The following is a 25,302-nucleotide window of genomic DNA, read 5'->3' as shown; positions in this document are numbered from 1 at the left end:
TAAAAGTGATGGTGGGCATTCAGGGAAGTGGTAGGACTGCAGCTGGAAGGTATGGGGCTTGGTTTGCCTGGGGGGGATGGTGCCAGGTTTCCAGCTTGATCACTTGATGGCTAGCTGGTGTTTGGGCCGATGACAGTAGCAGCAGTGGCTCAGGCTGGACCCTGAACATCCCTGGGACAGCAGCAGAGGCACACGCTCCCTGTGCAGCTTGGGAGGACGGGTGACAAACACCAACAAAGGGGACAAGATGGCTGGCGGTGACACCAGCAGGCTTGGTTGTGGCTTGCACTCCCCTATCCTATATGGGATCCCAACCTAGTTTCCTGCTGATGCACCTAAGGAACTGGCAAGTGACTCGGGTCCTTGAGTGCACGCGACAGACAGGTGGCGCTCCTGGCTTCACCCAGCCCTGGCTGTGGCAATCACTCTTGGTCTATCACTGCCATTTACAGAGACACATCTTTTAAAAAGGGGGAGGACAGTAACGGCACGTGTCCAGGTCAGGAGGAGCCAAGCAGCAAATGAGCCCCAAGTTCTGTGACCCACCAGCAGTGTAGCACAGGGTTCATCGGAGCCCCCTCCCAGCAGCCTGGGCATGCCCCACGGGTGCCCCATCACCAGGCAGGGCGCAGGCAGGTCCACCAAGGAGACCCCTCAGGAGCTGGGCAGGGGCACAGACACTCCCTGGGGATACAGCATCCCTGGGCTGCAGGGATGTGACCGACCCATATGCACGGGAAAGGGACAGCACCTAGCTCCTGGCCATCTGGACAAGTCTGAGGACTCAACGGGACGGAGCTGTTCACGGTGGCCAGTGACTGACCTCTGCCAGAGAATGGTCCACACTAAAAAAGATGCATGCCTAGGCCCCATAGGTTCCTCCAGGGAATGGCTTTGTGGGGGCCCCAGAATGGGTCTGAGGTGGCTGAGCTGTGTCCCGGGAAGGGCCCAAAGCCTCCAGGGCCCAAGGACTCTGCCCTTCCCCATGAGGAAGATGGACTTGAACTTGACAGTATCATCACAGCCAAACCTGGTGCGCTCAACCAGTCAACAGCACAAAGCGCCAGCTCTGGCCAGGGCCTGCTGCCCACGACATCCCATGCAGCCCACCTCGGTGGTGACATCACCTCAGGGGTGGGTGGACCGCAGGCATGTGAGATGGAAGAGGTCAGCCCATGACCTGGAACTTGAGGAACTTGCAGAACAAGGGCAAGGAACACAAGCGGTGATGTGTGGCCACAGCCTTCCCGGGCACACAAATGCCCTCAGCGCCACCATGGGGCTCCCTGCACCTGTTAGGGGCCTTAGGTGGACACAGCTGGGGAAGAGTTCTAGGCAGAGATGTCCAATTTATTTTGGAAACAAGGGCCTCCCGGAATTGTCTTTGCGTTTGGAAACAACTAAGGCTATTTGTTCCTTGCCACACCTTCAATCCCGCCAAGGCCAGTTTCAACCCCAAAGGTCCTTTCAGGATCCCAAGCCTGGAGTCTGCAGGAGATGGTGGACTCCTTGGGGCAACTTGTCCAAAGGTTCCGAGCAGGACCTGCTGCTCCTCTGGACGGGGTTGGTGCCAAGGCTGGAAATACCAGGCGTGCCTGCCCTGCCTGCCCGAAGGCAGAGGTCTGGGCTAGCCCTCACCAGACCCCTGGCCAGGAGTCAGGCTGCCAAAGTAGTCCTGCAGTGCCCGCAAGGCTCGGTAGCGGTGCGAGATGACATTCTTCTCTGCCTTGGGCATCTCAGCATACCTGTGGGGGAACCAGAGCAGCTCAGAGATGCAGCCCAGCCCAGGAAGGGCAGGCTCCGCGGAGCCCACCAAGGCAGCCCAGAGCACTGGCTTCTAGAAGCCAGGCAATCTTTTTTTTTCAGCAGAAACAGACTTTTCACTCACTGGTTCACTCTCAAAATGCCTGTGACAGCCAGGGGTCGGCAGCTCAACCTAGGTCTCCCACCTCTGTGGCAGGGACTCAAGTCCCAGGGTGTACCTGGGCAGGAAGCTCACACCAGGTACTCAGAGAGGGGATGCTGGCGGCCATGAAGCAGCTCAACCCCTGTGCCAAACACCTGCCCCTGCCAGTTCATTTTTAAGAATTTGAGGGCAGGGGTTAGGTGTACTGATGAAGATGCAACCGGGGTGCAGACACCGTACAGCAGAAAGCAGCCAGCCACTCTGCCCCCAATCCAACGTCCTGCTAGTGAGCCCTGGAGGCAGCAAGTGATGGCTCAAGTTCTTGGGTCCCTGCCACCCAGGTGGGAGCTGTGGATGGAGTTTTGGGTTCCTGGCTTCAGCTCTGGCTGTTCTAGGAATCCGGGGATCGAAATAACTGATGGAAGAACTCTTTCTCTTGCTCTTTCAAATAATAAAAATCAATATAGTTTAGTTGGGCCCCCACCTAAATGGATGGAGTTCCTGGCTTCCCACTGGCCCAGCCTCAGCCACTGTATGCAGGCATTTGGGGAGTGGACCAGTATGTGAAAGATCTCTGCCCCTCTCTGCCTTTCAAATAAAAATTCTTGCTCTGGTGTGTCTGAAGCTGTCAAGGAAGCTGGGGCTGGGGATGAGCTGTTTGATCAGCTTTGTAGTCTGTTGACAGGAAGCAGTGGGGGCCTGACATGGCACCGGGGCAGGGTGGGGTCCGAGCAGCTGGACAGTGGCCTGTCCTTGTGACCTTCACACCTGTGTGTCCAACCTAGCAGCCACAGCTATGTGTGGCTGCTGAGATGAATTAAACTGAACTAAAGTCACTTTAGTTCCTTAGGCTCCCCCTCTTCGAGTATCCCAGAGCCACAAGTGGCTGGTGGCTGGCCACATGGACTGCACAGAACATTTCAGTCACCAAAGAGCTTCCTTGGGCAGCACTGCTGCAGTGTCCTTAGCTCTGCCAGGTCCCAGACTACCCCCCACTCCATGCCCACAGAGTCCAATTCCAGCAAAGGTCACTGTGCGTCCTGGAAATGAGGGGCTCAGGGCAAAATGCCAAGGACATGGACCCCAGGGCGCTGAACCCAGAAGCAAAGTGTCAACCCATCCCTGAGCTTGATGGGGCGTTGGGGGATCACCTGCCAAGTGGTCAGGCTTACACATGATGAGCCAAGGCCACAGAAGGGAAGCCGCTAGTCATACGGCTGCTGCGGAGTGGACTGGGGCACAAGAGCTTGGACTCAGCTGCGCCTGGCTGCCTCCTCCGTGGAGGGCTGAGCCACCCGGATTCCTGGTGGCCACCCCCGCCGAGCTGCCTTCAGCCAGAACGGCTCTGGGTATCCTCAGAGCATGCACCCGCCCCCACCTGCAGGCTAGCACCAGGGTAGGGCACAGGCCTGACCCTACAGCCCAGGGAAGACCTCAGGAACTCTTACGTCTGCTCGTATCCATCCGGCTGAAAGCAGGGGTCCCAGCCAAAGTCCCGGCTGCCGCGGGGTTCCACGATCCGACCCTGTTGCAGGAAAGGAGCAGGCATGGGAGATGGGCATCAGCAAGGCAGTAGCCAGCATACCTTTGGTTGGTGTGTAAATTTGCCTAAACCCTATTTACTCTGAAGGCATTTCCTGGGGGCTGCCAGCTGGCCCGGTGGTCACGCTGCCTGCAGCCCATATCTGAACATCTGGGTTCCAGCCCTGGCACCCCTCCAGATTCCAGCTTCCTGCTAAGCCACAAAGGCAGTAGCTGACAGCTCAAGTACTTGGGCCCCTACCACCCTCGGGGTGACCTGGATGGAATTGGTCTGGCCACTGCTGTTGTGGGCATTTGGGAGTCACCCTGAAGGTGGGAGTTCTGTGTTTCTCATGTAAGGAAAGAGAGGATCATTTTCTCCTGGGAAGGGCCCTTGGCAGGCATTTCTCAGACCCAAGAGGAGCTTCAGCAATGAACTAGTCTCCTAGTCAAAACACTCAGCCAGACCCCAGTACATAAGAGCTCAATAAACACAGGGTAAGGGCCCAATACAGTAGCCTAGTGGCTAAAGTTCTCGCCTTGCATGCACCAGGATCCCAAATGGCTGGTTCATATCCCGCCTGCGCCACTTTCCTTCTAGCTCCCTGCTTGTGGCCTAGGAAAGCAGTGGAGGATGGCCCAAAGCCTTGGAACCCTGAACCAATGTGGGAGACCTGGAAGAAGCTCCTGGCTCCTGGATTTGGATTGGCTCAGCTCTGGCCACTGCAGCCATTTGCGGAGTGAACCAGAGTATGGAAGATCTTTCTCTCTTCTTCTCGCTATAAACCTGACTTTCCAAAGAAAAAAGTAAAGAAATCTTAAAAACAAAAACAAAAAACACGGGCAAGGGGAGAGGGAAGGCACAGCAGCACAATGTGTTGAGTCCCTGCTTGGGCACTGGAATCTCAGAGCGGAGCGCCAGGGACTGTGTTCTGTCTCTGCTTCCAGCAGATGAAGGGTCAACTACTTGAGGCCCTGTCTTCCATGTTTGAAACAGGATGGGGTTTCTGGCTCCTAACTTTGGCCTGGCCATGCCTTGGCTGTAACAGCCATTTGGGAAGTGAATTGTCAGAAAGAAGATCTCCATTTTATTTTGCCCTTCCGAATAAATAAAAACAAACTTTGCAGGTTAGCGCTGTAATATAGCAGGTGAAGCTGTCATCTTTAACGAAGACATCCCATTTAATGCAATTGCAGAGCTGGCTGCTCCACTCCGAATCCAGTTCCCTAATGATGTGCCTGGAAACCAGCAGGAGATGGCCCCAGCACTGCGCCCTGACACCCACACAGGACATTCATAAGAAGCTCCAGACCCCGGGCTTTGGCCTGGCCCAGTGCTGGCAATTGAAACCATTTGGGGAGTGAACCGGCGGATGGAAGATCTTTCAGATATCTCTGTCTATTCCTCTTTGTAACTCTTTCTTTTAAAACATTATTTTTTTTTTGAAACATCAGATTTATGGAGAGAAGGAGAAGCAGAATGGCTGCAGTGGCCAGAGCTGAGCCAATCTGAAGCCAGGAGCCTCTTCCGGGTCTCCCACATGGGTGCAGGGTCCCAAAGCATTGGGCCATCCTCAACTGCTTTCCCAGGCCACAAGCAGGGAGCTGGATGGGAAGCAGAGCAGCCAGGACATGAACCTGTGCCCATTATGGGATCCTGGTGCTTGCAAAGTGAGGATTTAACCATTGAGCCATCACACCAGACCCCATAACTCTGACTTTTAAATAAGTAAAGAAATCTTATGCAAAAAGAAAAAAAAATTTTTTTAAAGTAGACTGGCTGCAATAGGTAAATTCCATATAAACAAATGTAGCCCAGAGTCATGTGATATCATATTTTCGTAAAAGTTAAATAAATAAATAAAAACTAACTTGAAAGCTTCAAGGTTGCTGACGATGGGGATGGCCACAGAGAGGTCGAGTCAGGTAGCCCGGAGGTGAACCCCGCCTCCACGGGCGGCTGTGCGTCCAGGCTAGTCACCGGCCTGCTCTGACCCTCATCCACTTGAACCTGAGCAGCAGCAGAGGCCCAGACACTAAGGGCACAGCAGGCCCGGCCCCGCCTTCCTATCGTGGACCATGTCACCAAAGCAGGCATCATCCCTGTACACTGACTGATCTCTGCCGAATGCCAAGTGCCTTAAGGGGAAGAGCAGCATGGCGAGCTGAGAGAACAGCAGGTGGAGTGACCAGGCCGGAAGCTCAGGCAAGGCCATCACGAGGAGGGGACCCTTTGGCCACATAAAAGGCAAGAGCAAGAAGGTGTCTTCCAGCCTGAGAGAAGCAGCTCAAACGAAGGGTGTGACTGGTGGGCACAGTGGCTGAACAGCAGCTGCAGGAGATATGAGTCTGAGAATTAAGACTATGTGTCCGGGAAGTCAGGAAGACTGAGAGATATACAAGGGAGGCTGTAGCCTGGAGGAGTGTGGGTAAGACGGCTATGGGGGCAGGCACCTTCAGTGTGTCGCGGCCTCCCTGCACACGGTGCAAGCCCCAGGTGTGCCAGGCCCCTGGAGCTAGCAGCCTCACACATGACAGAGGTCTCGGGACTGGCATTCCCTGGCACTGTTGCACCCTGAGGCCTGGGACAGTGGGCTTGGCTGGCAGCGCCCTCTAGCGGCAAGTGCAAAAAACAACAACGTGTAGGTGGGTACCTACCGGGGTCCGGCCCCGGAAGAGCTGCACAGGCTCGCTGGGGTCCCCAGTGCTCAGGGCAAACGTGCAGAGCGCATAGGCAGACTTGTCCTCGAAGCCGGCCAGGAGCTGGTGGAGACCTGCAGACATGTGGGTACAGCAAAGCTCAGTGCATCTGTCTGCTCACCCCACCCTGCCCTCAGAAGCCCACCAGGGGCGAGGGGGGAAGACTGGGTTCGAAGTTGAAGGCAGTGGATATGGAGGGCTACCTCCAGCACACGCTTCGTGAAATGCAGAAAACCAGCCATGACCATGTGCTTCCTGGTTCACCTGTAAGAAGGGACTTTTACTGCCACCATGGAGATCTACAATTATGTATGACTAAGAAATTATTATTGCCTGGTTAGTACTTGGATGGGAAAAATTATTATTATTATATTACTAGTAGTATTATTTTGGTTTTATGGGACTGAAGAACTTAATAGAAATGACGTTTGGGATTTGCTTTTAAAACACTGGACTGAGGAAAAACTGTGTAGGGGTGCAAATCTCACAAGACAGGCATGGTGCTGACAACGTGGGAAGCTGGGTGACCAGGACACAACCTTCGGGTCCATTACCCAAATGCTCATTTTCTGCTTAACTGACAAATGCTCCGTGACAGCAAGCATCTTGGCCCACACCTGTGGGTGAAACCATGGACTCCAGGCACCTCCGGGGCACTACCCCTGAGGCCTGGGCCAGGCCCTGGCCGAGGGCAGGCCAGCAGGCAGGCCCCAACACCAAATCCCTCTTGGGCCCACAATCAACTTCAGCCCCTTTGTCTCTCACTCCCAGCTATCACCAAGCCTTCTCTCACTCACCCACTCCCACTTCTGTCTGAGTCCAGGAAACTCATGTGGGCTGCAATGTGGAATTCCCGACTGGCAGCCTGGCCACCCATCCCCAACGGCCCCCAGTGTACAGCAGATGTTCAGGGAAAGGCAGGGCGAGATTACCTTCAGGCTTCAGCTTCCCCAGAAACCATTTGCTGCAAGAGAAGCAAAGGCGGTCAGACGCGGGGCAGAGGGACCATCCCACCGCCAGTGCCAGAGGCCTGGGCCGGCTGGCTGGGCGCCAACGAAACCAGATGACTCAGATCCAAACCAAGAGAGCAGATCTAATGGGGAAGATGGAACGAAGGTCAAGACCCCATCAACTAGTGCAGGGCTCGGCTTCACTTGTAATATGGAAAAATGCAAATGAAAACTGCACACTCCCCAAACCACCACCTAGGAAAGGTTCTGGCAGTGCTGGCCCAAGTCCCATGGGAGTTGGTGTGGCCGCAGCTGTCCTGGCCAGCTGTGTGCTGTTCCACAAATCACACACAGCTAAGCCCAGCACCAGCACTTGCACGCATGTGTCCCCAACCCCATGCAGCGGTACCTACATTCCAGACACTGGCCAGGACCTCCTGAGCGGGCAGCAATTTTAAGAAACCAGTTTTCACATCTCCACGTCCTCATTTCCTCTTTCCTAAAATGGAGTGGCCCCCTTTCCCAACTCCACTTACACAGTCTCATTCACACACATGTAAAGCCAAGACTCCACACCCAAGCCTCCCTGATTCTCCCTCCAGACGAGCTGAAATGTTTGCACTGCGCAGAGGCAGTAGGAGCGCTGTGGCACCAGCTAAGCGGTCACTGCACTCATGGCACTTTGGTGACGAGGCCCACAAGGAAGCAAGGGGTCGGGGGTCAGGGAAGGCACTCACATGTAGGGGCCGGGGAGACCCCCGAGGGCATTGAAGCACAGACAGGTGTCTTCCACCAAGACGGGTCCCTGCACCTGTAGCAACAAGGACATGCAGCCCTGAGACCCGGGCCCAGCACCTAGCAGCAGGCTCCCCCCTGCTCTGTCCCCCAAGGTCACCAGGCTGGACCAGGCTCACAGCTAGCCGAGATCTGCAGCAGCTGACTGAAGCCCAACACGAGCCAGTTAACTCTGCTCGGCTCTGAGAGGAGACACCAGAAGCTTCTGCTTGCTCCAGGGCAGAGCAGCAGGAAGTGCTGGGACTCACACTCCAACAGCTCGACTCTTTGTAAAGTGCTCCTTTTCAGTTTCTCAAGCGTGTGGAGGGCAGGCCCGCACGTGGTGGGGAGAGCGCAGGGCTGCAAGGCACATTTTTGGATGGGAGGAGGGAGGTGGGAGAGTGTGTGTGTATTTGAGTGTGTTTGTGAGTGTGGCAGGGGGCCAGCGTGGAGGACACAGAATGCAGTCAAGGTTGGGAAAGGTAGGCAGGGTTCCAAGGCCAATATGAATAGAACAATACGAACACAAATTGTGCCTTCTCTATTCTTGTCTGCTGTCCCCAAGAGCCAGCAGGATGAGGGTCACGGGGACGCAGGTGCAGGGCACACACCTGGCGAGCTGCCTCCCGACACTTCTGAATGGAGATCTCGTCCGGCTCTCCCTGGTACTCCGGCACTTAGCAGGGAAACAGACACACAGTCAGGCCATGGCAAGACAGAGACAGCAAAAACAGCTTTTATACACAGAACAGAACAGACGTACGGTCAATCTTGCGAGCTTCCAGGGTGCACGGAAACGTGTCGCCTAGAATCTGAATGACCTATTCCAAGAGGAAAGAACATTAAGCACAGGCTGCCTGCGATGCCTGTTCCCACAGGCCCACCAGGGAGCTCTGCTGCTAGGCCCTCTTGCCCGCCTCCTACAAGCCTCTGCTTGGGTCAAGCCGTCCCTTTCCTTCCAAGGCTCTCAGAGACCACACGCCTCCGCTAGGAATTCTCTAGCAGTAGCTACCCAGAATCCAGGAGGCCTGCAAACTCTGATATGAAAATAAGCATCTATTTTCACTGAAATTTAATCGAAAAATAGCTTGGGGCTAATGCCATGGCATAGAAGTTAAGCTTCCATCTGTGGTGCTGGCATCCCATATGGGGGCTGGTTCAAATCCCGACTGCTGCACTTCCAATCCAGCTCCCTTGCTAATCACTTGGAAAAACAGTAAAGGGAGACCTGGAGGAAGCTCCTGGCTCTCTATCAATCCAGCTCCAGCTGTTGTAGGCATTTGGGGAGCGAACCAGTAGATGAAAATCTTTCTATCTGTAATTCTGCCTTTCCAATTAAAAAAAAAAAAAAAGAAAGAAAAGAAAAAGACCAACAGGACGGTGAGCACCCAGTAAAACAGTCCAGGACACCAGGACATCCCGTTCTGCAGGATGCCGCCAGGGGGCGCTCACACCCTCTCCCTGAGGCTCTGGTCCTAGCAGCCAGTCCTTTCAACCTCCAGCATCCCCTCAGCTGGCCACAGGTCCCCACTGAAGACATCAGGAACTGGCTGTCCCACATCACTCTTCTGGGCTTGGAAAATAATCCCCCCAAATCTGGCTCTCTGGGACCCAGAAGCTCCTCAAAAAGCAAAATCCTTCTCTGAACGTGCCCTGTCCTCCTACCTCTTGCTCCCCTCAAACAAGCCATAGTGAATGGAACTTCCCAACACACCACACACAGAATCTTCTTCCCCAAACAAGCCACAAATCCTAAAAACATTGCTCTTACTGCCCTGCACAGACCCCCATCTCAGGGTCAGTATGGCACACACAGTGGGTAACTGTAATACCCACATCCCATATGAGCACAGGTTCAAGTCCGGGCTACTTGCTTCCGATCTTGCTCCCCAGTGCACCTGAGGAGAGGAGGTGGCTCAAATGTCAGAGGTCCTTGCACCCACATGGAAGAGTGACTCATCCTCAGACACTGTAGTCATTTCAAAAGTAAACCAGTAAAAAAGGGCCCAGTGCAGTAGCCTAGTGGCTAGAGTCCTCGCCTTGAATGTGCCGGGATCCCATATGGGCACCAGTCCTGGTCCTGGCAGCTCCACTTTCCATCCAGCTCCCTGCTTGTGACCTAGGAAAGCAGTGGAGATTGGCACAAAACCTTGTGACCCTGCACCCCTGTGGAAGACTCGTAACAATCTCCAGGCTCCTGGCTTCGGATTGGCTCTGGCCGGTGTGGCCGCTCAGGGAGTGAACCTGCAGATGGAAGATATTTCTCTCTGTCTCTCCTCCTCTCTGTATATCTGTCTTTCCAGCAAAAATAAATAAGTATTTAAAAAAAAAAAAGTTACAATGATATCTACCATCTGCTGGTTCACTCCCCAGATGGCCTCAATGGCTGGAGCAGAGCCAGAGCAAAGCCAGGAGCGAGGAATCCTGCAGAGTTCAAGCACTTGTGGCATCCTCGGCTGCTTTTCCCAGGCCATCTGGGAGCTGGAGCCTAACGGCAGTACCAGAAACTCACAGGTGTCACAGGCAGGCACATCAGCAGCTTTGCTACAGTGCCAGACCCTATACTACACCTACCAGCTTCCTGCCAACGCGCCGTGAGAGCCAGCAACAGCCCCAGTACCTGGCCTTCTGCCATCCAAGGACGAGATTGGAAGTTGTTTCCGGTCCTGGCGCCCACCTGTTCTAGCACTGGCTGCTGGGGACACTCGGGGGCCCGAGCAGTAGATGGAAGATCTCTGTCTTTCAAGCGAGTATATCTTTAAAAGGGGGAGCTTTCTCTACCCGACAGGCTCCTATGCATGGCAAATTTCGATTCAATCCGTTTTCCTTGGCCATGAGCAGAGGTGAGGTTAGAATCGCCCCCTTTCTCATCTCACAGAAGCCAGGAGAGGCTGTGGACACTGCTGGACTACCTCGGACTCCGATTGCTCGGTTCAGACCTCCGTCCCACGCTCCCTCAGGCCCCGAATCCTCGACGGGGTCAGGGCCAGGGCCGTGAAGGGCCCTCGCCCCTCTCCAACCCACGGCCGGCCCTTCCACGCAGCCGGGTCCTCCCCCATCACCGCGGACCCGCCACACCTCCTCCCGCGTGTTTCCTCCCGGAAGCCCTTTTTGTTCCTTATTCCCAGCCCCCCGATTATCTACCCACACCCCTGTTTCATAACAGCACCTCCTCCAGCTTCTTGGCGTTGCCGGTGACAAACACAATCTTCTTCCCAACCAATGAGGCCGCCATCGCGAGCACGAGCAGCACGCGAAACCCCAGAAGTCTCTTTGCCCCGAGTCGCAGGGTACTTCCGGCAGGCGTCGGAAGGGGGCAGTCTGGTTTCCGGTCTTCGGCCGGAGAAGGAGGAGCTCCCTTGGCGCTGGGCTCGCTGCTGCTCGCGGTGTTGGTTGTTAGGGGTCAGGGGAGCCAGGAGCTGCAGCGTGCGCCCGCCTGGCGCGCAGCAGCCTGCAGGAACGCCTAGGGGGCACAGCCTGAGGGGCTGCACAGGGGCCAGGTGGCGCTGCCCCGCCCGAGTTGGAGGCTGGGTGCACCTCCTGCTGGGGGCCATTCAGAAGTGATCATTCCCACCCCGCCCTGCACCCACCCCGGGCACCTAGAGGATTAAAGCCCCGGCCCCCTGCTGACGCCCCCAAGCCTATCCGGGAAAACCAGAGCTCCCCAAAAGTGGATTTTTTTAAAAAAAAAAGATTTATTCATTTTATTACAGCCAGATATACACAGAGAGGAGGAGAGACAGAGAGGAAGATCTTCCGACTGATGATTCACTCCCCAAGTGAGCCGCAACGGGCCGATGCGCGCCGATCCGATCCGAAGCTGGGAACCAGGAACCTCTTCTGGCTCTCCCACGCGGGTGCAGTGTCCCAATTCCCAGGCCACAAGCAGGGAGCTGGATGGGAAGTGGAGCTGCCGGGATTAGAACTGGCGCCCATATGGGATCCCGGGGCTTTCAAGGCGAGGACTTTAGCTGCTAGGCCACGCCGCCGGGCCCCCAAAAGTGGATTTTTACCGTGAACTTACTTCTTGCCAGCCAACCCTGATCTACTTGACTGTGAACGTGAATTTACCATAGCCTGGAATAAACTGAGTTTTCACCTGTTCCTAGTTTTCTGGTTGTCTCACCTCTTTACCGTGCTACCCACATATCAGAAGCAGCAGCTTCACAAACTGCACCACAACACTGGCCCTATTTTTTTTTTTTTAATTGCCAATGCCAGCTACATTTCAAGTCATCATGGCGGGATAATCCTGGCAGCCCTGCTTCCCATCCAGCTCCCTGCTTATGACCTGGAAAAGCAGTGGAGGGACAGCCCAAAAAGCCTTGGGATCCTGCAACCAGGTGGGAGACCCAGAGGAGGCTCCCGGCTTCGGATCAGCTCTGCTCTGGCTGTTGCGGCCACTTGGGGAATGAATCAGCCGACAGAAAGATCTCCCTCTTTGTCTCTCTCTCTCTGTAAACGTTACTTTCCAATGAAAATAAATCTTTTTTTTTTTTAATCAGATGTCAGGTCCTCCCTAGTTAAAGTAGTGTCTTGAAGTTGGCATTACTCTCAAGCGTCTTTTTGTACTTCTGTCACGTTTATTTCCATAAGCACTGCGTGGTATTTAGTGATTTTTTAAAAGCCCGCATAAGTGTTGCTTATTGCACGTAACCGTCTGCCAGGATTTCCCACCTCGTGTGTTTGACACCTGCTAGGCACAGCTGAGAACTGCTGAGGGGGCGGGGCGTGACTGCCGTGGGCGGGGCGGGGCCGGTGGGCGGGGCGGTGGGCGGAGCTGGGGCGACTCGGGGCCTCGGGGCGGGCCGGCTCGTCGCGGCCCGGAGCCCGCCAGCATGGTGGCGCTCGTGGTGTACCTGGTGGCGGCGGCGCTCCTGGTCGGCCTTATCTTCTTCCTCACTCGCAGCCGGCGCCGGGCGGCAGCAGGTAGGAGGTGCCGCGGCGTCAGGGCCGGCGGAGCCCGGCTCTCGGCCGGTCTCCTCAGGGCCGCGCTGGCCTAGGCCGCGGTGTCGCCGCTGCTGCGCACGCGCCGGCCGTGCTGCCGGCGCTGACGAGCCTCGGGCGCGAGCATGCGCGTTTGTGGGGCGTGGGGCGCCCCGGACGGAGCCCCGCGTGGGCACGCTGTGTCTGCCCGCTCACCCATGGCCACCTGTCTCCTTGAAGCAGTCCATGCCTGTAGTCCCAGAGGGGCCAGACCCTGGCACACACCCTCCCTCTCTCCGGGGTTCTGCCCGCTGGAAGGCCCAGGGCATTAGCAGGCCTCCAAGGCTGGCCCCCTCTCCTCAGGAAACAGATGGCTGAGTGTTTCGTGCCTCCCCGCCCTGGGGAAAGCCAGGGTGCCGCCTTGTCCTCGGCCCTCCCTTCCCTCCTCCCATTACACCTGACCAGGAGACCGCGTCACTGACTCAGCCGCACCGGTCGCCCACCCTCCAGTCCCTTCCTTTAACATCAGCGTTTGGGTAGGGTTGTGAGACACTCTGGGCTCCCAGGCCACCTGAGAGCACCTGTGTGTCCCCGGGACAGGGGAGGAAAATGGGTGAGGCAGGTAGCTCGAAACGCAGTCCCCACTAGGGAAGTGTTTGATGCAGGTGGGGTGCCCCATAAAAATCACGGCAAGGGAGGCAGGAAATAAAAGTCGTGCCGTGGGCATTGGAGGAAATCTAGGGACATGAGGGTGGGAGCCTTGAGGGAAGAGTGGAGTATCTATCCCTGTGGGAGTGAGGTGTAGGCCTGGGCTGCAAAGGCCTTGGTGGTCAGACGGCTGCAGGTGCTGTGGCTGCGGAAGGAGGTTGACTGTGGTTCTGTACCCTAAGCCGGTCCAGAGTCGCTGCCCAATGAGGAGGAGCCCACAGCAGCAGGCCGGGTGGCCCAGCCCCGGTCTCTGGAGCCGGAGGAGCAGCGAGCTGGAGGTCGGCCCCGACGTCGCAGGGACCTCGGTAGCCGCCTGCAGGCCCAGCGGCAGGCCCAGCGGGCTGCCTGGGCGGAAGTGGATGAGAACGACGAGGAAGCAGGCATTCCAGGTAAGGAGGATCCGGCCTTGTGGGTAAGGGAGCTAAGTAGAGGTGTGGGACACACAGGCTTAGTGTGGGAGGGGTGTTTGGAAACCACAAGATGCAGTAGGGGAGATGACTTGGGAGCTGGCCTGTCATTGTGGAAGCCAGCAGTTCCAGACCCTGAGCAAGGTCCCACTGATCCAAGATGTGAAAATGTCTTCACACCGACCCAGCCCACTCCTTATAGCCCTACACCCTCATTGGAGTGGGGTCCCTGTGACCCCTGAAGGATTTACACAGAGGCCTCCATATCCCTGGTGCTGGCAGACCAGCAGGGCCCTTGGGAATTAGCTCTCTTGGTTCAAAAAGAAACCCAACCTTGTGCCATCCCTCCCATTCCAGACTTGAGGTCTGACACCCTTGCTGGGCAGCCTCAGCAGGCCTGGTCCCAGGGTTAGCCCTGAGATCAGGGCTGTCACTCGCATTGGCTGTTGTGGGACAAAGCCACTGGCCAGTGACTGCTCCCATTGTCCTCAGCAACTTTTGACTGTAGTAGGGAGAATGTTACATGTGAGGCTGGCATATGTTTCCCCATGAGTTGCCTGGAAGTTTGATCCTGAGAGAAAACCAGGGACTGTTGCAAGCCTGAGTACCCAGGGCTGTTGGTGTCTGGCACCTCCTGCTTTACAGCGATTCGGGACCTAAGGTCTGTTATGTTGTCCTGGAATTCCTCTCCTCCTTCCCCCCCCAGGTCCCCTCACACGCATGTGCGCATGCATACATTCAGTAGGGTGCCTGTGGAACAGGTGCCGTCCCCTTGTGAGGAGAGGGATGAGAGAGGGGTGGGTCCGTTGTCGCAGTCCAACCTGGCTAGCACCTGAACTGTCCTCCGCTGACTGTCCACAGCCCAGGAGGAAGAAGGTGTGGAGAAGCCAGTGGAAACACATGTGTCTGGGAAAATTGGAGCCAAGAAACTCCGGAAACTGGAGGAGAAGCAGGCGCGAAAAGCCCAGCGTGAGGCAAGTGGGAGGGCTAGGGTGCTCTGGAACAGGGCAGGGCATCTCCCCTTCTTGTTGCCTGCAACAGTCTCTCGCCTAGAGGGCCCCCTCACCTGCTGGGCTAGTGTTGGCTGCTTCTTGACTGACTGTTCTGTAGACTTGCTCTGCAGCCTGTCTGGAAGGGCCAGCCTCTAGCTGGGCTGGAGGATACACCCCATGAGTACTTCTCTCCAGGCAGAGGAGGCCGAGCGTGAGGAACGGAAACGTCTGGAGTCCCAGAGAGAGGCTGAATGGAAGAAGGAGGAAGAGCGACTTCGCCTGGAGGAGGAGCAGAAGGTAAGGCTGACCTCTGACCCCTGACCACTTGCTTCCTGTGCAACACCATGAAACCCTGCAGGCTGAAAAATGGGCTGCGGAGCAGGTGCCAGGCCAGGCCCAGGTTTACTTGGTTGCTGGACTTTTTTTTTTTTTCCTGGTTGAAGAAACAGCAATTTATTAATCCTTTTAAATTTCCCTTTTTTTTAAATTATAAATTTTATTTTTTAGAATGATTACATGGTGGATCAGGGGGTTGCTGTATTCTGATGCAACCCATGCCAGCTGCTCCTGCGAGGTCTATGCAGTGTGCCTGGGGCAGTGGAGGAACCTGGCGGGGGGAGGGGCTGGGGAGGTAGACCTTGGAGCTATTCAAGGTCGTGGAGAGGTGGTGGATCCATTTAGGGCCTGGCATTTAGGGATCCAAGAGTGGGAGTCATTGCAGTTAATGAATTATTGTTCGCCAGGTTCTTCTGTTCTGAGAACTAGCTTCCCAAGAACAGAAATGACCCAAATGTAAGGTGTGCGAGCCTGAGCTGCTGGGGCGGGGCAGGCCATCGGCTGTCAGGAAACCTGACTGTGTGCCCTAGTGAGTGGGCCGGAGCACAGCAGGGAAGGCCCTGCAAGGAGTGTTTGTTGGATTCCTTCCCAATACCCTTAAACAGCCTAGTTGTTTTTCTCATACCCAGTTTCCCTTGTTTTCGTTTCTGTTTTCTTTTTATAATGTCTTATTTTACTTTGTTTTAATGTTTTTATTTTCATCTATTTGAAAAGAAAAACAGCAGAGACAAAGAAAAATGAAAAGAAATCTTCCATTCACTGGTTCACTCCCCAAATGGCTACAATAGCTAGATTTGGGCCGGGCCAAGAGCCAGGAACTCCAGAGGTGTTGTTTATTTGTTTTGAAATTTATGTATTTTAATTGCAAAATCAGATTTTACAGACGGAAGGAGAGACAGAAAGATCTTCCATTCACTGATCTACTCTTCAAGTGACCGTGTTGGCCGTAACCGAGCTAATCCGAAGCCAGGACCCAGGAGCTTCTTCCGGGTCTCCCATGTGGGTGCAGGGTCCCTAGGCTTTGGACCAACCTCAACTGGTTTCCCAGGCCACAAGCAGGGAGCCGGATGGGAAGTGGGGCAGCTGGGATAAGAACCTGTACCCGTGTGGGATCCTCGCAAATGCAAGGGGATGATTTTAGCCGCTAGGCTACCACGCCAGGCCCAGAACTCCAGAGTTTTGAGGTGTATTGGCCAGGTAGTTTGTAGAATGTTCCTCCAGTTGCCATATTTCTCATGGGTAGGCAGGTTACAGGTTGGAGTGAAGAAAGCAGGTAAAGTTCCTTATTTCAGACCACATCCGAGGGTCTCCAGTGGATGCTTTATCAAGGGCGAGGCTGGCCTGGGTTACTAGACCGAGGCTGTGTGTCCCGGATGTCTCCCCTGTGATGCCACTGTGTTTTTCCGTCTTCCTGTGCCCATCCCACATGTGAGGAGTACGGGATTGAGCTGCACGCCCTTGGGAGAGAGAACATCTGCCATGTTGCTGTCTGAGTCTCTCGTGCAGGGATTGGCTCTTCCCTGGTTCATCCAGTCATCTCCTCTTATCCCTGAGGGCTCAGAGGTGTTTACTCTGAGCTTTGTGTTGGAACCCGGTGGCGGCTTACTCTGGTCTTGCTCTGGCTGCTCTGGCTTCGGCCCTTCCAGCTGGCTGCTGTGTGTTTTGCATTGCTTCATTGTTGTATGTTTTGTTTGTTTTCTTGCTTTCTGGTCCCATAAGGTGTTTCTAGCTCATCCTGAGTATTTCCTGCCACAGCTTTACCTGTGTGTGTGGTTTTTAAAAGAACTGTTGTCTGTTTTTTTTTTTTTTTCATTACTTTATTTATTGGAAAAGCAGAGTAACAGGCAGAAAGAGAAGCAAGAGAAAGATATGTTATCACATGATGGTTATGGCACGGGCTGAGCCAGTCTGAAGCCAGGAGATAGGAACTCTATGTGGGTCTCCCAAATGGGCCATCTTCCCAAGTTGGATCAGAAGCAAAGCAGCTGGTACTTGAACCTGTACTCCAATATGGGGTGCTGGCATCACAAATGGCAGTTTAATGGACTGCACCGTAACACCAGCACCTACCTTGATGTTCAAACACATTTTTTTCTTGGAGTCAGTATTGTGACTTGGTGGGTTAAGCTGCCACCTGAAATGCAGCAGCCCCTATGGTCAGGTCATGTTCTGACTGCTCTCCTGAACCAGCTCCCTGCTAACGTGCCTGAGAAAGCAGTTATGAGTGGCTCAAGTTTCTGGGCCCCTGCACTCACGTGGGAGACCTAGAAGTTCCTGGTCTTTCTCCAGGTTTTAGAGTCATTTGGGGAGTGAACCAATGAATAGAAGATCTCTATCTAACTCTGCCTTTCACATACGCAAATCTGAAAAAAATGTTTTTTTTTTCCCTCAGTGCTCTGGAAAATGGATTGTGTTTAGGAGGAGGCTGTTGCACCACCTGAACGTGGCGAGGGAGTACCAAGGATAGGCTGAGGCATTTTCTAAAAGTTAGAGAAAAGAATTGGGAGATAGGACCTCGTTTCTGACCAGCAGGCAGCAGGTTGAGTGATTGCCCAAGCCAGGGCTCAGTAGGAAGACCAGAGATGAGGAAATCGCATGGTCTGCCTGGTGCCAGTGAGATGACCCAGCAGCCATGTCACAAAGGCAGAGGAATGTGGCAGAGATACAACTGTGACAGCCACTGGTAAGGCAGTGCTTATGAATGCCAGGAACCCCAGCCAGGTGGTCTAGCCAGAGTGCGGAGAAGCAAGAAGGGGCAGAACTGTGATGGCGGCAGCGGGAAAGACGCCCCAGGGAGCAGGAGGGGAGCCCGGAGAATCGATTCGAAGGGGCCAACTTGCAGGTAAAGCTGCCGCCCTTGTGAAATAGCAGGTAAAATTACCACCCGCCAGCAACCTATATGGGCATCGTTTCATGTTGTAGCTGCTATAGCTGCTCCACTTACTTTTTTTTTTTAAAGATTTATTTCATTTTCATTACAAAGTCAGATATACAGAGAGGAGGAGAGACAGAGGGGAAGATCTTCTGTCCGATGATTCACTCCCCAAGTGAGCCGCAATGGCCGGTGCGCGCCGATCCGAAGCCGGGAACCAGGAACCTCTTCCGGGTCTCCCACGCGAGTGCAGGGTCCCAATGTATTGGACCGTCCTCGACTGCTTTCCCAGGCCACAAGCAGGGAGCTGTATGGGAAGTGGAGCTGCCAGGATTAGAACCGGCGTCCATATGGGATCCCGGGGTATTCAAGGCGAGGCCTTTAGCCACTAGGCCACGCCGCCGGGCCCAGTGAGACAGATAGGAAGATCTTCCGTCCGATGATTCACTCCCCAAGTGACCACAACGGCCGGTGCTGCGCCGATCCGAAGCCAGGAGCCAGGAGCTTCTTCCAGGTCTCCCACACAGGTACAGGGTCCCAAAGCTTTGGGTCGTCCTTGACTGTATTCCCAGGCCACAAGCAGGGAGCTGGATGAGAAGTGGAGCTGCTGGGATTAGAACCGGCGCCCATATGGGATCCTGGTGCGTTGAAGGCGAGGACTTTAGCCGTTAGGCCACTGCGTGCTGGGCCCTTGCTGCTCCACTTCCAATCCAACTCCCTGCTAAAGGCTTGTGAAAAGTAGGAGAAGGCCCGAGTGTTTGGGCCCCCGTCATCCACATGGGAGACCTGGAAAGCTGCTGGCTTTGGCCTGTCCCTGCTCTGTCTTTGTAGCCATCTATAGAGTGTACCAGTGGATGGTTCTGTTCAGCTCAGAGCCTGGGGCATCCCAGACAGTAGCAAGCCATGTCCCTGAGAGCTTGGCTCCAGGCCCTGCACCCTTCAGGGAAGCAGGTACCAGAGCAGGGATGAGGTGGGTACGGTTCCCAAATTCCTGATTCTTGCTCCTCTGTGTCTGCAGGAGGAGGAGGAGAGGAAGGCCCGGGAGGAGCAGGCCCAGCGGGAGCACGAGGAGTACCTGAAACTGAAGGAGGCCTTCGTGGTGGAGGAGGAGGGTGTGGGCGAGACCATGACTGAGGAGCAGGTATGACGCCCGCTGCTGCTGGGGAGCCTTCCTCTCACCCAGAAGGGTTCCACCTGTGGGAATCAGGGCCACCTCCCCATCCCAGACCCCAGGCTGGCAGTGGCCATAGGCTTTGTGCATGGGAGAGCTGCCTCTGAAACCCTTACCCTGGGAGCCCTGCCGTTTGTGTGGGCAGGCGAACATGTGGCTCAACAGGTGGGTAGGCAGCCCCAGGAGGTGGGCCAGCACAGATCCTGGTGGCCCCTTCCAGAGAGCTGCTCACCCTGACTTCTCTGCTCCTCTAGTCCCACAGCTTCCTGACAGAGTTCATCAACTACATCAAGGTAAGAGGCCCCAGGCCAGCATGGGCATCAACCCCGCCTCACGTGTACCCGTGGTGTGCCTTCTAGGCTGGGGGTGGGGGCAGACATGAGCCTGACTCCAGGAGGTTCGTGCAGGGGTTCCAGAGGCTGGGATATTGGCCCCGGCCATGGGAGACCCTTCTCTGGTACCCGAGGGTGCGGCAGGGCACAGGCGTGTGGGCAGGGCCCAGGCACAGCCTTTGAAGGCTGTTGCACACCCTGGGCTTGACAGCTTCACTGCTCCTCAGACCCCACGCGCAGTGAGTCACCATGTTTCCAAGCTTTTCCACGTGTGTTTCCTGTCAGTCCGTCACAGGGAGGCTCTGCTGAGCTGAAATAAGCGTTCCTGCCACATGCTCTGCCAGGAGCTTCAGAGATAGTAGGAGAGTGTTTCCCTGGGAATGTAGGGTGAGCAAGGCAGCAGCGGGCCCCGTCCTGCTGCAGCCACCACGACAGCAGCACAGTGCCACGCGGGGTTGCGTAAGAGTGACCCGTGCCACCGCACTCAGTTCTGCTGCTCAGCAGCAACCCCTCCCACAAAGGATGTGGTGAGGGGACAGGTTTGCCAGCGCAGCTCAGAGGTGCAGAGGCGGCTCAGGGAAGCGGGGCAGAGGGAGCGGGGGCGATGGCTTGTGGGGGGTGGCACTTGGGCTGCCGGGGAGCCAGAGCTTGTGTAATTCTCCCCCCACCTCTGCTGAAAGCAGCCTTGGGAGGCCTCCTGCAGCTTTGGGCCTAATGCTGCTCAGAGGACCAGAAGGCCAGCTGCCCCAACAGGCTGGACATACCTCTTCTAATGGAGGTGTTTCTGCACCAGGGCATCCAGAAGGGCTTGCAGTGCGCTGCTGCTGTTGGGAACACGCTTTCCCCATCTGCCTAGAGGGCAGCCAACAGGTTGCCTCCAGGAAGCCTTCTAAAGTGGCTTTAGAGGAAAGGGTCAGCTTCAGGGTGCCCCTCTCCCCTTCAGAAGGAAGGCTCCTGGACAGTTCTGCCCTTGCCTTTGCAAGTACCATTCATAGGGAGTCCTGGAACTCTGGGAGCTTGAAGGGTTCTGTGGCTGTGCTGTCATGTGAAGACAAGGAAGCTTCTAAATTTAGCCCCCCATGTTGCTCCCTGCTTCCAGGAGAGGGGCTCCTTTGCCCTAAGATCCGAGAGCTAGAAAGCATGTCCTGTCATCATGGTTTCTGTGTAGCCTGGGGCAGCTGGGTCTCCTCATTCACCTCTCCTTTCTGATCAAGGGTGGGATGGTTAGACTTGTTTTTCCAATGCACCTTGGACCCTAGCAGTGCCTCGGCCCAGGTCCTCGGGAAGTGCCTGTGGTGGCTTCATGACCCTGCTCCGAGCTGTTCCGGAGAGTCGCATGCCTGCTCCCTGGGTTATAGAGAGAGGCCAGCTGGCCGGGTCACCTTGTGCTTGTCCAGCCGTCTCTCTCCTGCCTGCCTGCTTGCGTATTCAGTTTGGCATTTCAAGCAAGTCACATGCCATCTGCAGCCGGGAAGGTGTCACCATGTCACTCCTCCCCCAGTTCCCTCACTGTGGAAGATCATGAAAGTGTGAAGGACCACCTCTTTTTGAGTCACATGCTATCTGTGGGGGAGGTGGGGGCGCTTGCATTTGTATTCCCAGCCATGTACCCCACAACTGAAGTTTCCAATGGGAGTGTAGGGGCAGCACGTGCAGTGTGGCACGTGGCTGTGTGTGGCAGGCGTTCAGGCTTTGTGCTGCTGATGGTGTTAAGAGTGTGTGTGGAAAGAAGTGTGGGCATGTCAGGGCCATGGGGGTCCAGGCCGAGGGGCAGGAAGCCAAGGTGTGGCAGAATGAGCTCCACTTTCTCTGCTGAGAGCTGCCCTGGGCTTGGGGGCCTTGTCCACTCTTCCCATCCATGAGTTCATCTGTCTCAACAGGTAGCCTGTGAGTTCAAGGGTAGGAGCTGTGTGTGTTTACCATCATGTTCCACCCTCTCAGTACCTTGTCCTGGTGACAGTGTTTAAAAATTGTTTTTGGTGACTATCATTTCCTTTGTTCCTCTCCTGGTCTTTCTTCCAGCTGGGTGCAGGGGACAAGGAGCTGCAGGCCCTGGTTGCTCTCTGTTGTGTCTGTCTCAAGTAATCCCCAGGCCAGGATGGGGCATGCGAAGGAGGGGGTGGTTTGGGAAAGAGGCTTCCTCCCACATAGGGAATGAAAGTGTGTTCGTGTGTGTGTGTCACTGTGTGTGAGAAGCAAAGATCTCTCATAGGAACATGCGCTGGCTGATCCAGCCACCCAGACCAGAACAGATCAGCACGCACATCTCAGAAGGTGGCCATGCTCAGCTCTCCCTTCTGCTTTTCTTGCAGCAGTCCAAGGTCGTGCTTCTGGAAGATTTGGCCTCCCATGTGGGCCTGCGGACTCAGGTAAGCCCTGGAAGGTGGCCTGCTGGCAGAGGAAGCCTGCCTTCAAAATAGAGCCTTACTGTCCCTTGCCCCCAGCTGAGAGTATAGGGTAGAGGAAGCTCTTGCTTCCACAGCAGTCATACATTTTTATTAGAAGAAAAGACAGGAGAGAAAAAGAAAAAATAAATTAATTAATAAATTAAAATCTAAACTCTCTCATTCCATCAGCCCCAGCCGAAATCCAGTTACCTTGACAACTCTCACGCAGGCAGGCTGCACCAACCTGGTGAGCACACATCACCACTGCTCCATTCAGCTGGGAGTGTGGCTGAGCCCAGGACCAGAGCTTGTGCCCCAGCTGAGAAGCACCAAGTGTCATTGAGGGCACGTGGGAGGGCAAGGTGATCCGACTGTGGGAAAAGGAAGGTTGCAGGTGCCAGGGGCCAACAGTACTTGTCTCAGCTCTGAGAATTGTTCTCTTCCTAGGATACCATAAACCGCATCCAGGACCTGCTGGCTGAGGGGACTCTGACAGGTGAGAGGATGAGGATCACTGCCAGCCCTGGCATGGGGCACATCTAGCCACAGGGGACTGTGGGATAGCCATCCAGATCTGGTTGGGCTGTGCAGGGAGGGCATCCTGAAGTCTGGGAAGGTGTGTGGTCAGTAGGACAGAAAACAGGCCTGAGCTGAGATTGTCAGCATTGACTTCTGCCAGGCACAGAGGAGGCCTGGGAGGATCTGAGGCAGTCATGAGGAGTGGGCCAGCCCAGGCAGGGCCCAGCCCCACAACCTGTCTATCCCCACAGGTGTGATTGATGACCGAGGCAAGTTCATCTACATAACCCCAGAGGAACTGGCTGCTGTGGCCAACTTCATCCGACAGCGAGGCCGGGTGTCCATCGCCGAGCTTGCCCAAGCCAGCAACTCCCTCATTGCGTGGGGCCGGGAATCCCCTGCCCAAGCCCCTGCCTGATCCCCTTGGACTTTGGAGCTGGAGTGGCCACACATCTTCAACTACCCTTCAGCATTCCCTGCCATCCTGTGGCAGGGATGGTGCGTGGCCAGGCAGTTGCAGATTAAAGACCTGTGAGCTCTAATGAGCTTGGTGTGCTTGCTGTGGCAGGAGAGTCTGGCCTTGGGGCCTGGATGAACAGGTGACACAGGCCTCAGAAGGCAGGTATCCTGGGCAGGTGGTGGAAGTTCATTCAGAAAACCCCTGTTTCATGCTTACTATGTGCTTTTGTGCCTCATAGCCCAGCCCCCAAGATCTAGATGAGGTCCTTCTCTCCCTCCAACTGCCCTTGGAGTGAAAGTGGGGAAGCCTTTTAGGCCATGTCTCTTCAGCCATGTCTCAGAATTGCAAAGAAAGTCTCACCGTTTTTAATTCAGGCTGAGAGCCCCTACAAGAACAGTAGTGAGAAGGGCCAAGGATGCAGTCCTGGGGAAGATCAGCCTTTGGGTGGAAAGGTGAAAGGGGGGAGGGCAGTTTGAATAAGACAGTTGTGCAGCGGAAGGACACTGCTCATGTGGTCAGTCCTGTGAATCCAGTCCTACATCCTGCACCAAAACTGGTTTAAACAGTGTGGGTGATCCCACACCCTGGTGGATTTGAGAACCATCTGCTGAAGGGTGGGTGTGCCATGGGAGATGTGCGTCTCCTGTGAGCTGTTTGTGGCATGAGCATACTGCTGTGCTCATGTTTAAATGGGTAGTTATGATACCAGGTGGCCCCTAAACACAAACTGCCTGCTTCCCCCAATGCCTGGTGGGGAAAACAGTTTTCTGTCAAGCCTAGGGTGAGCCATCTAAGTGGATGGTGATGCCAAGGCAGGACAGGGTCTTGCCCTGTCAGATTCCAGGACAGAGCCTTCTTGAGGACTTAACAGGTGATTTGGCTCATTTGGTGCCATAAGCATTGAGTGTAGAACTACATTTCAGGTAGGCTGTGGCACTACCGTCAGCCACTGGCTCTTGGAGTAGGCATGGGAAGGCCCTCATGCAGTGCTTGTGAGGCTATCTGGGGCCCCCAGCCTAGTTCATTAGCATCACCAGGGGAGTTTCCTGTTGTCTCAGGCCTGGCGGTACCTGGGACCAGTTGAATCAGAACCTCTGAGAGCATTAGCAGCAGATTCCAACACGTGGCCAAGATTAAGAACTGGAAACAGGCAGGGCTGGGGTGGAGAGACAGGCAATGGAGTTGCAAGGAATTAAAAAGCCACAGGCAGCACTTCTGCCCCACCCCCTCCACCCTCCCTCTTTGCTAGTGCTTACAGGGAGCCAGATGCCTGAGGCCACCCTCGTGTCCCAGTCACAGTGTGGTGCCCCAGGTCCAGGAGTGGGAGAAGTAGCAAGTGAAAGACATAAATGCAGGCAGCAAAAGTTTAGGCCCCAATTACATAAAAGCAAAAGTAAATTTTACAGACTACCCTGCAGAATATAAGAAAAGCATAAATCATTAAAGTAAAATGTGGATGAGGTTTTAACCTGCTACGCCATGGCATCAGCCCCACAGCGGCATCTTGAAACTAATACAAGGGACCAGCGCTGTGGTGTGCAGGTTAAGCCTCAAACTGTGGTGCTGGCATCCCATTTAAGTGTCAGTTTGAATCCTGGCTGTTCCCCTTCCCAACCAGCTCCTTTCTAATGTGCTTGGGAAAGCAGCATGACATGACCCCAGTTCTTGGGTCCTTGCACCCCATGTGGGAGAGCTGGAAGAAGCTCCAGGCTTCTGGCTTCAGACTAGCCCAGCACTGGCTGGTGTGGCCATTTTGAGAGTAAACCAGCAGATGGGAGATATTTCTCTCTTCTCTTAAATCTGCCTTTCAAATAAAAAATAACCTAAGTGCTGCTATAACAGTACCACAAAGTTAGTGTGTAAAACAACATAAATCACTTAAATTCTATGGCTTAGTAGTCGCACATATACCGGGCTAGAATCAAGATAAGGGTGCATTTTCTGGAGAGTTCAAAATTTTACTTATTTTTATTTTATGTGAAAGAGAGATCATCGATCTCCTGGCTCATTCCCCAAATGCCCACAACAGTTGGTGCTGGGCCGGATTAGAGCCGAGAACCCAGAGATTCTATCCAAGTCTGTCGTGGGGGTGATGGGGACCCAAGTGCTCCTCCCGTTATTGGAAGCATCTAGCTAGGACTGAGCCCCAGACACTCTCATGTGGGATGCAGGTGTCCTGAGCATCAAGGCAACCGCTGTGCCAGACGCCCATCCTGGATATTGTTTTGGAGCCTGCAAAGGCCACCCACATTTCTTGGCTGTGGATCTTTCCTCCAGCTGTGAAGTCGACTGTGTTGCTTGTGTTCAGCCTCTAGCCAGAGCTCCTCACTCTCTTCTTCTG

At 54.9% G+C, this 25,302-nt stretch overlaps 2 protein-coding genes across 2 annotated transcripts; one reads left to right on the top strand and one right to left on the bottom strand.

The window, feature by feature from the left end:
- Positions 1-1,321: 1,321 nt before the first annotated feature.
- On the bottom strand, positions 1,322-11,178 carry ITPA (inosine triphosphatase). The gene is made up of 8 exons (XM_004585985.4): positions 11,021-11,178; positions 8,615-8,672; positions 8,463-8,527; positions 7,815-7,888; positions 7,060-7,091; positions 6,086-6,201; positions 3,355-3,431; positions 1,322-1,745 (listed from the first exon to the last, which is right to left on the bottom strand). The coding sequence occupies exons 1-8, from the start codon at positions 11,084-11,086 to the stop codon at positions 1,628-1,630; spliced, it is 606 nt and encodes a 201-aa protein (XP_004586042.1). The 5' UTR covers positions 11,087-11,178; the 3' UTR covers positions 1,322-1,627.
- A 1,441-nt stretch (positions 11,179-12,619) lies between these two features.
- Positions 12,620-23,043, top strand: DDRGK1 (DDRGK domain containing 1). Its single transcript, XM_036497153.2, has 9 exons — positions 12,620-12,780; positions 13,668-13,874; positions 14,754-14,870; positions 15,084-15,181; positions 19,111-19,233; positions 19,518-19,556; positions 21,908-21,964; positions 22,430-22,478; positions 22,753-23,043. The coding sequence occupies exons 1-9, from the start codon at positions 12,690-12,692 to the stop codon at positions 22,917-22,919; spliced, it is 948 nt and encodes a 315-aa protein (XP_036353046.2). The 5' UTR covers positions 12,620-12,689; the 3' UTR covers positions 22,920-23,043.
- Positions 23,044-25,302: the final 2,259 nt, after the last annotated feature.

This window comes from Ochotona princeps, chromosome 22 (assembly GCF_030435755.1).
Source record: "Ochotona princeps isolate mOchPri1 chromosome 22, mOchPri1.hap1, whole genome shotgun sequence".
Lineage (NCBI taxonomy): Eukaryota > Metazoa > Chordata > Mammalia > Lagomorpha > Ochotonidae > Ochotona > Ochotona princeps.
The sequence above is the reverse complement of the archived record's forward strand: the minus strand, read 5'-3'. Positions and strand labels throughout refer to the sequence as shown.

Bases quoted from the DNA above. Each gene is read 5' to 3' on its own strand.
- ITPA (XM_004585985.4), bottom strand. From the start codon at position 11,086: ATGGCGGCCTCATTGGTTGGGAAGAAGATTGTGTTTGTCACCGGCAAC. The intron at 8,528-8,614 runs GTACGTCTGTTC...TTCCCTGCTAAG, and splicing joins GGAAGCTCGCAAGATTGACC to TGCCGGAGTACCAGGGAGAG. The intron at 7,092-7,814 runs GTGAGTGCCTTC...CTTCTCTTGCAG, and splicing joins GGTCTCCCCGGCCCCTACAT to CAAATGGTTTCTGGGGAAGC.
- DDRGK1 (XM_036497153.2), top strand. From the start codon at position 12,690: ATGGTGGCGCTCGTGGTGTACCTGGTGGCGGCGGCGCTCCTGGTCGGC. The intron at 13,875-14,753 runs GTAAGGAGGATC...GACTGTCCACAG, and splicing joins CGAGGAAGCAGGCATTCCAG to CCCAGGAGGAAGAAGGTGTG. The intron at 15,182-19,110 runs GTAAGGCTGACC...CTGTGTCTGCAG, and splicing joins GCCTGGAGGAGGAGCAGAAG to GAGGAGGAGGAGAGGAAGGC.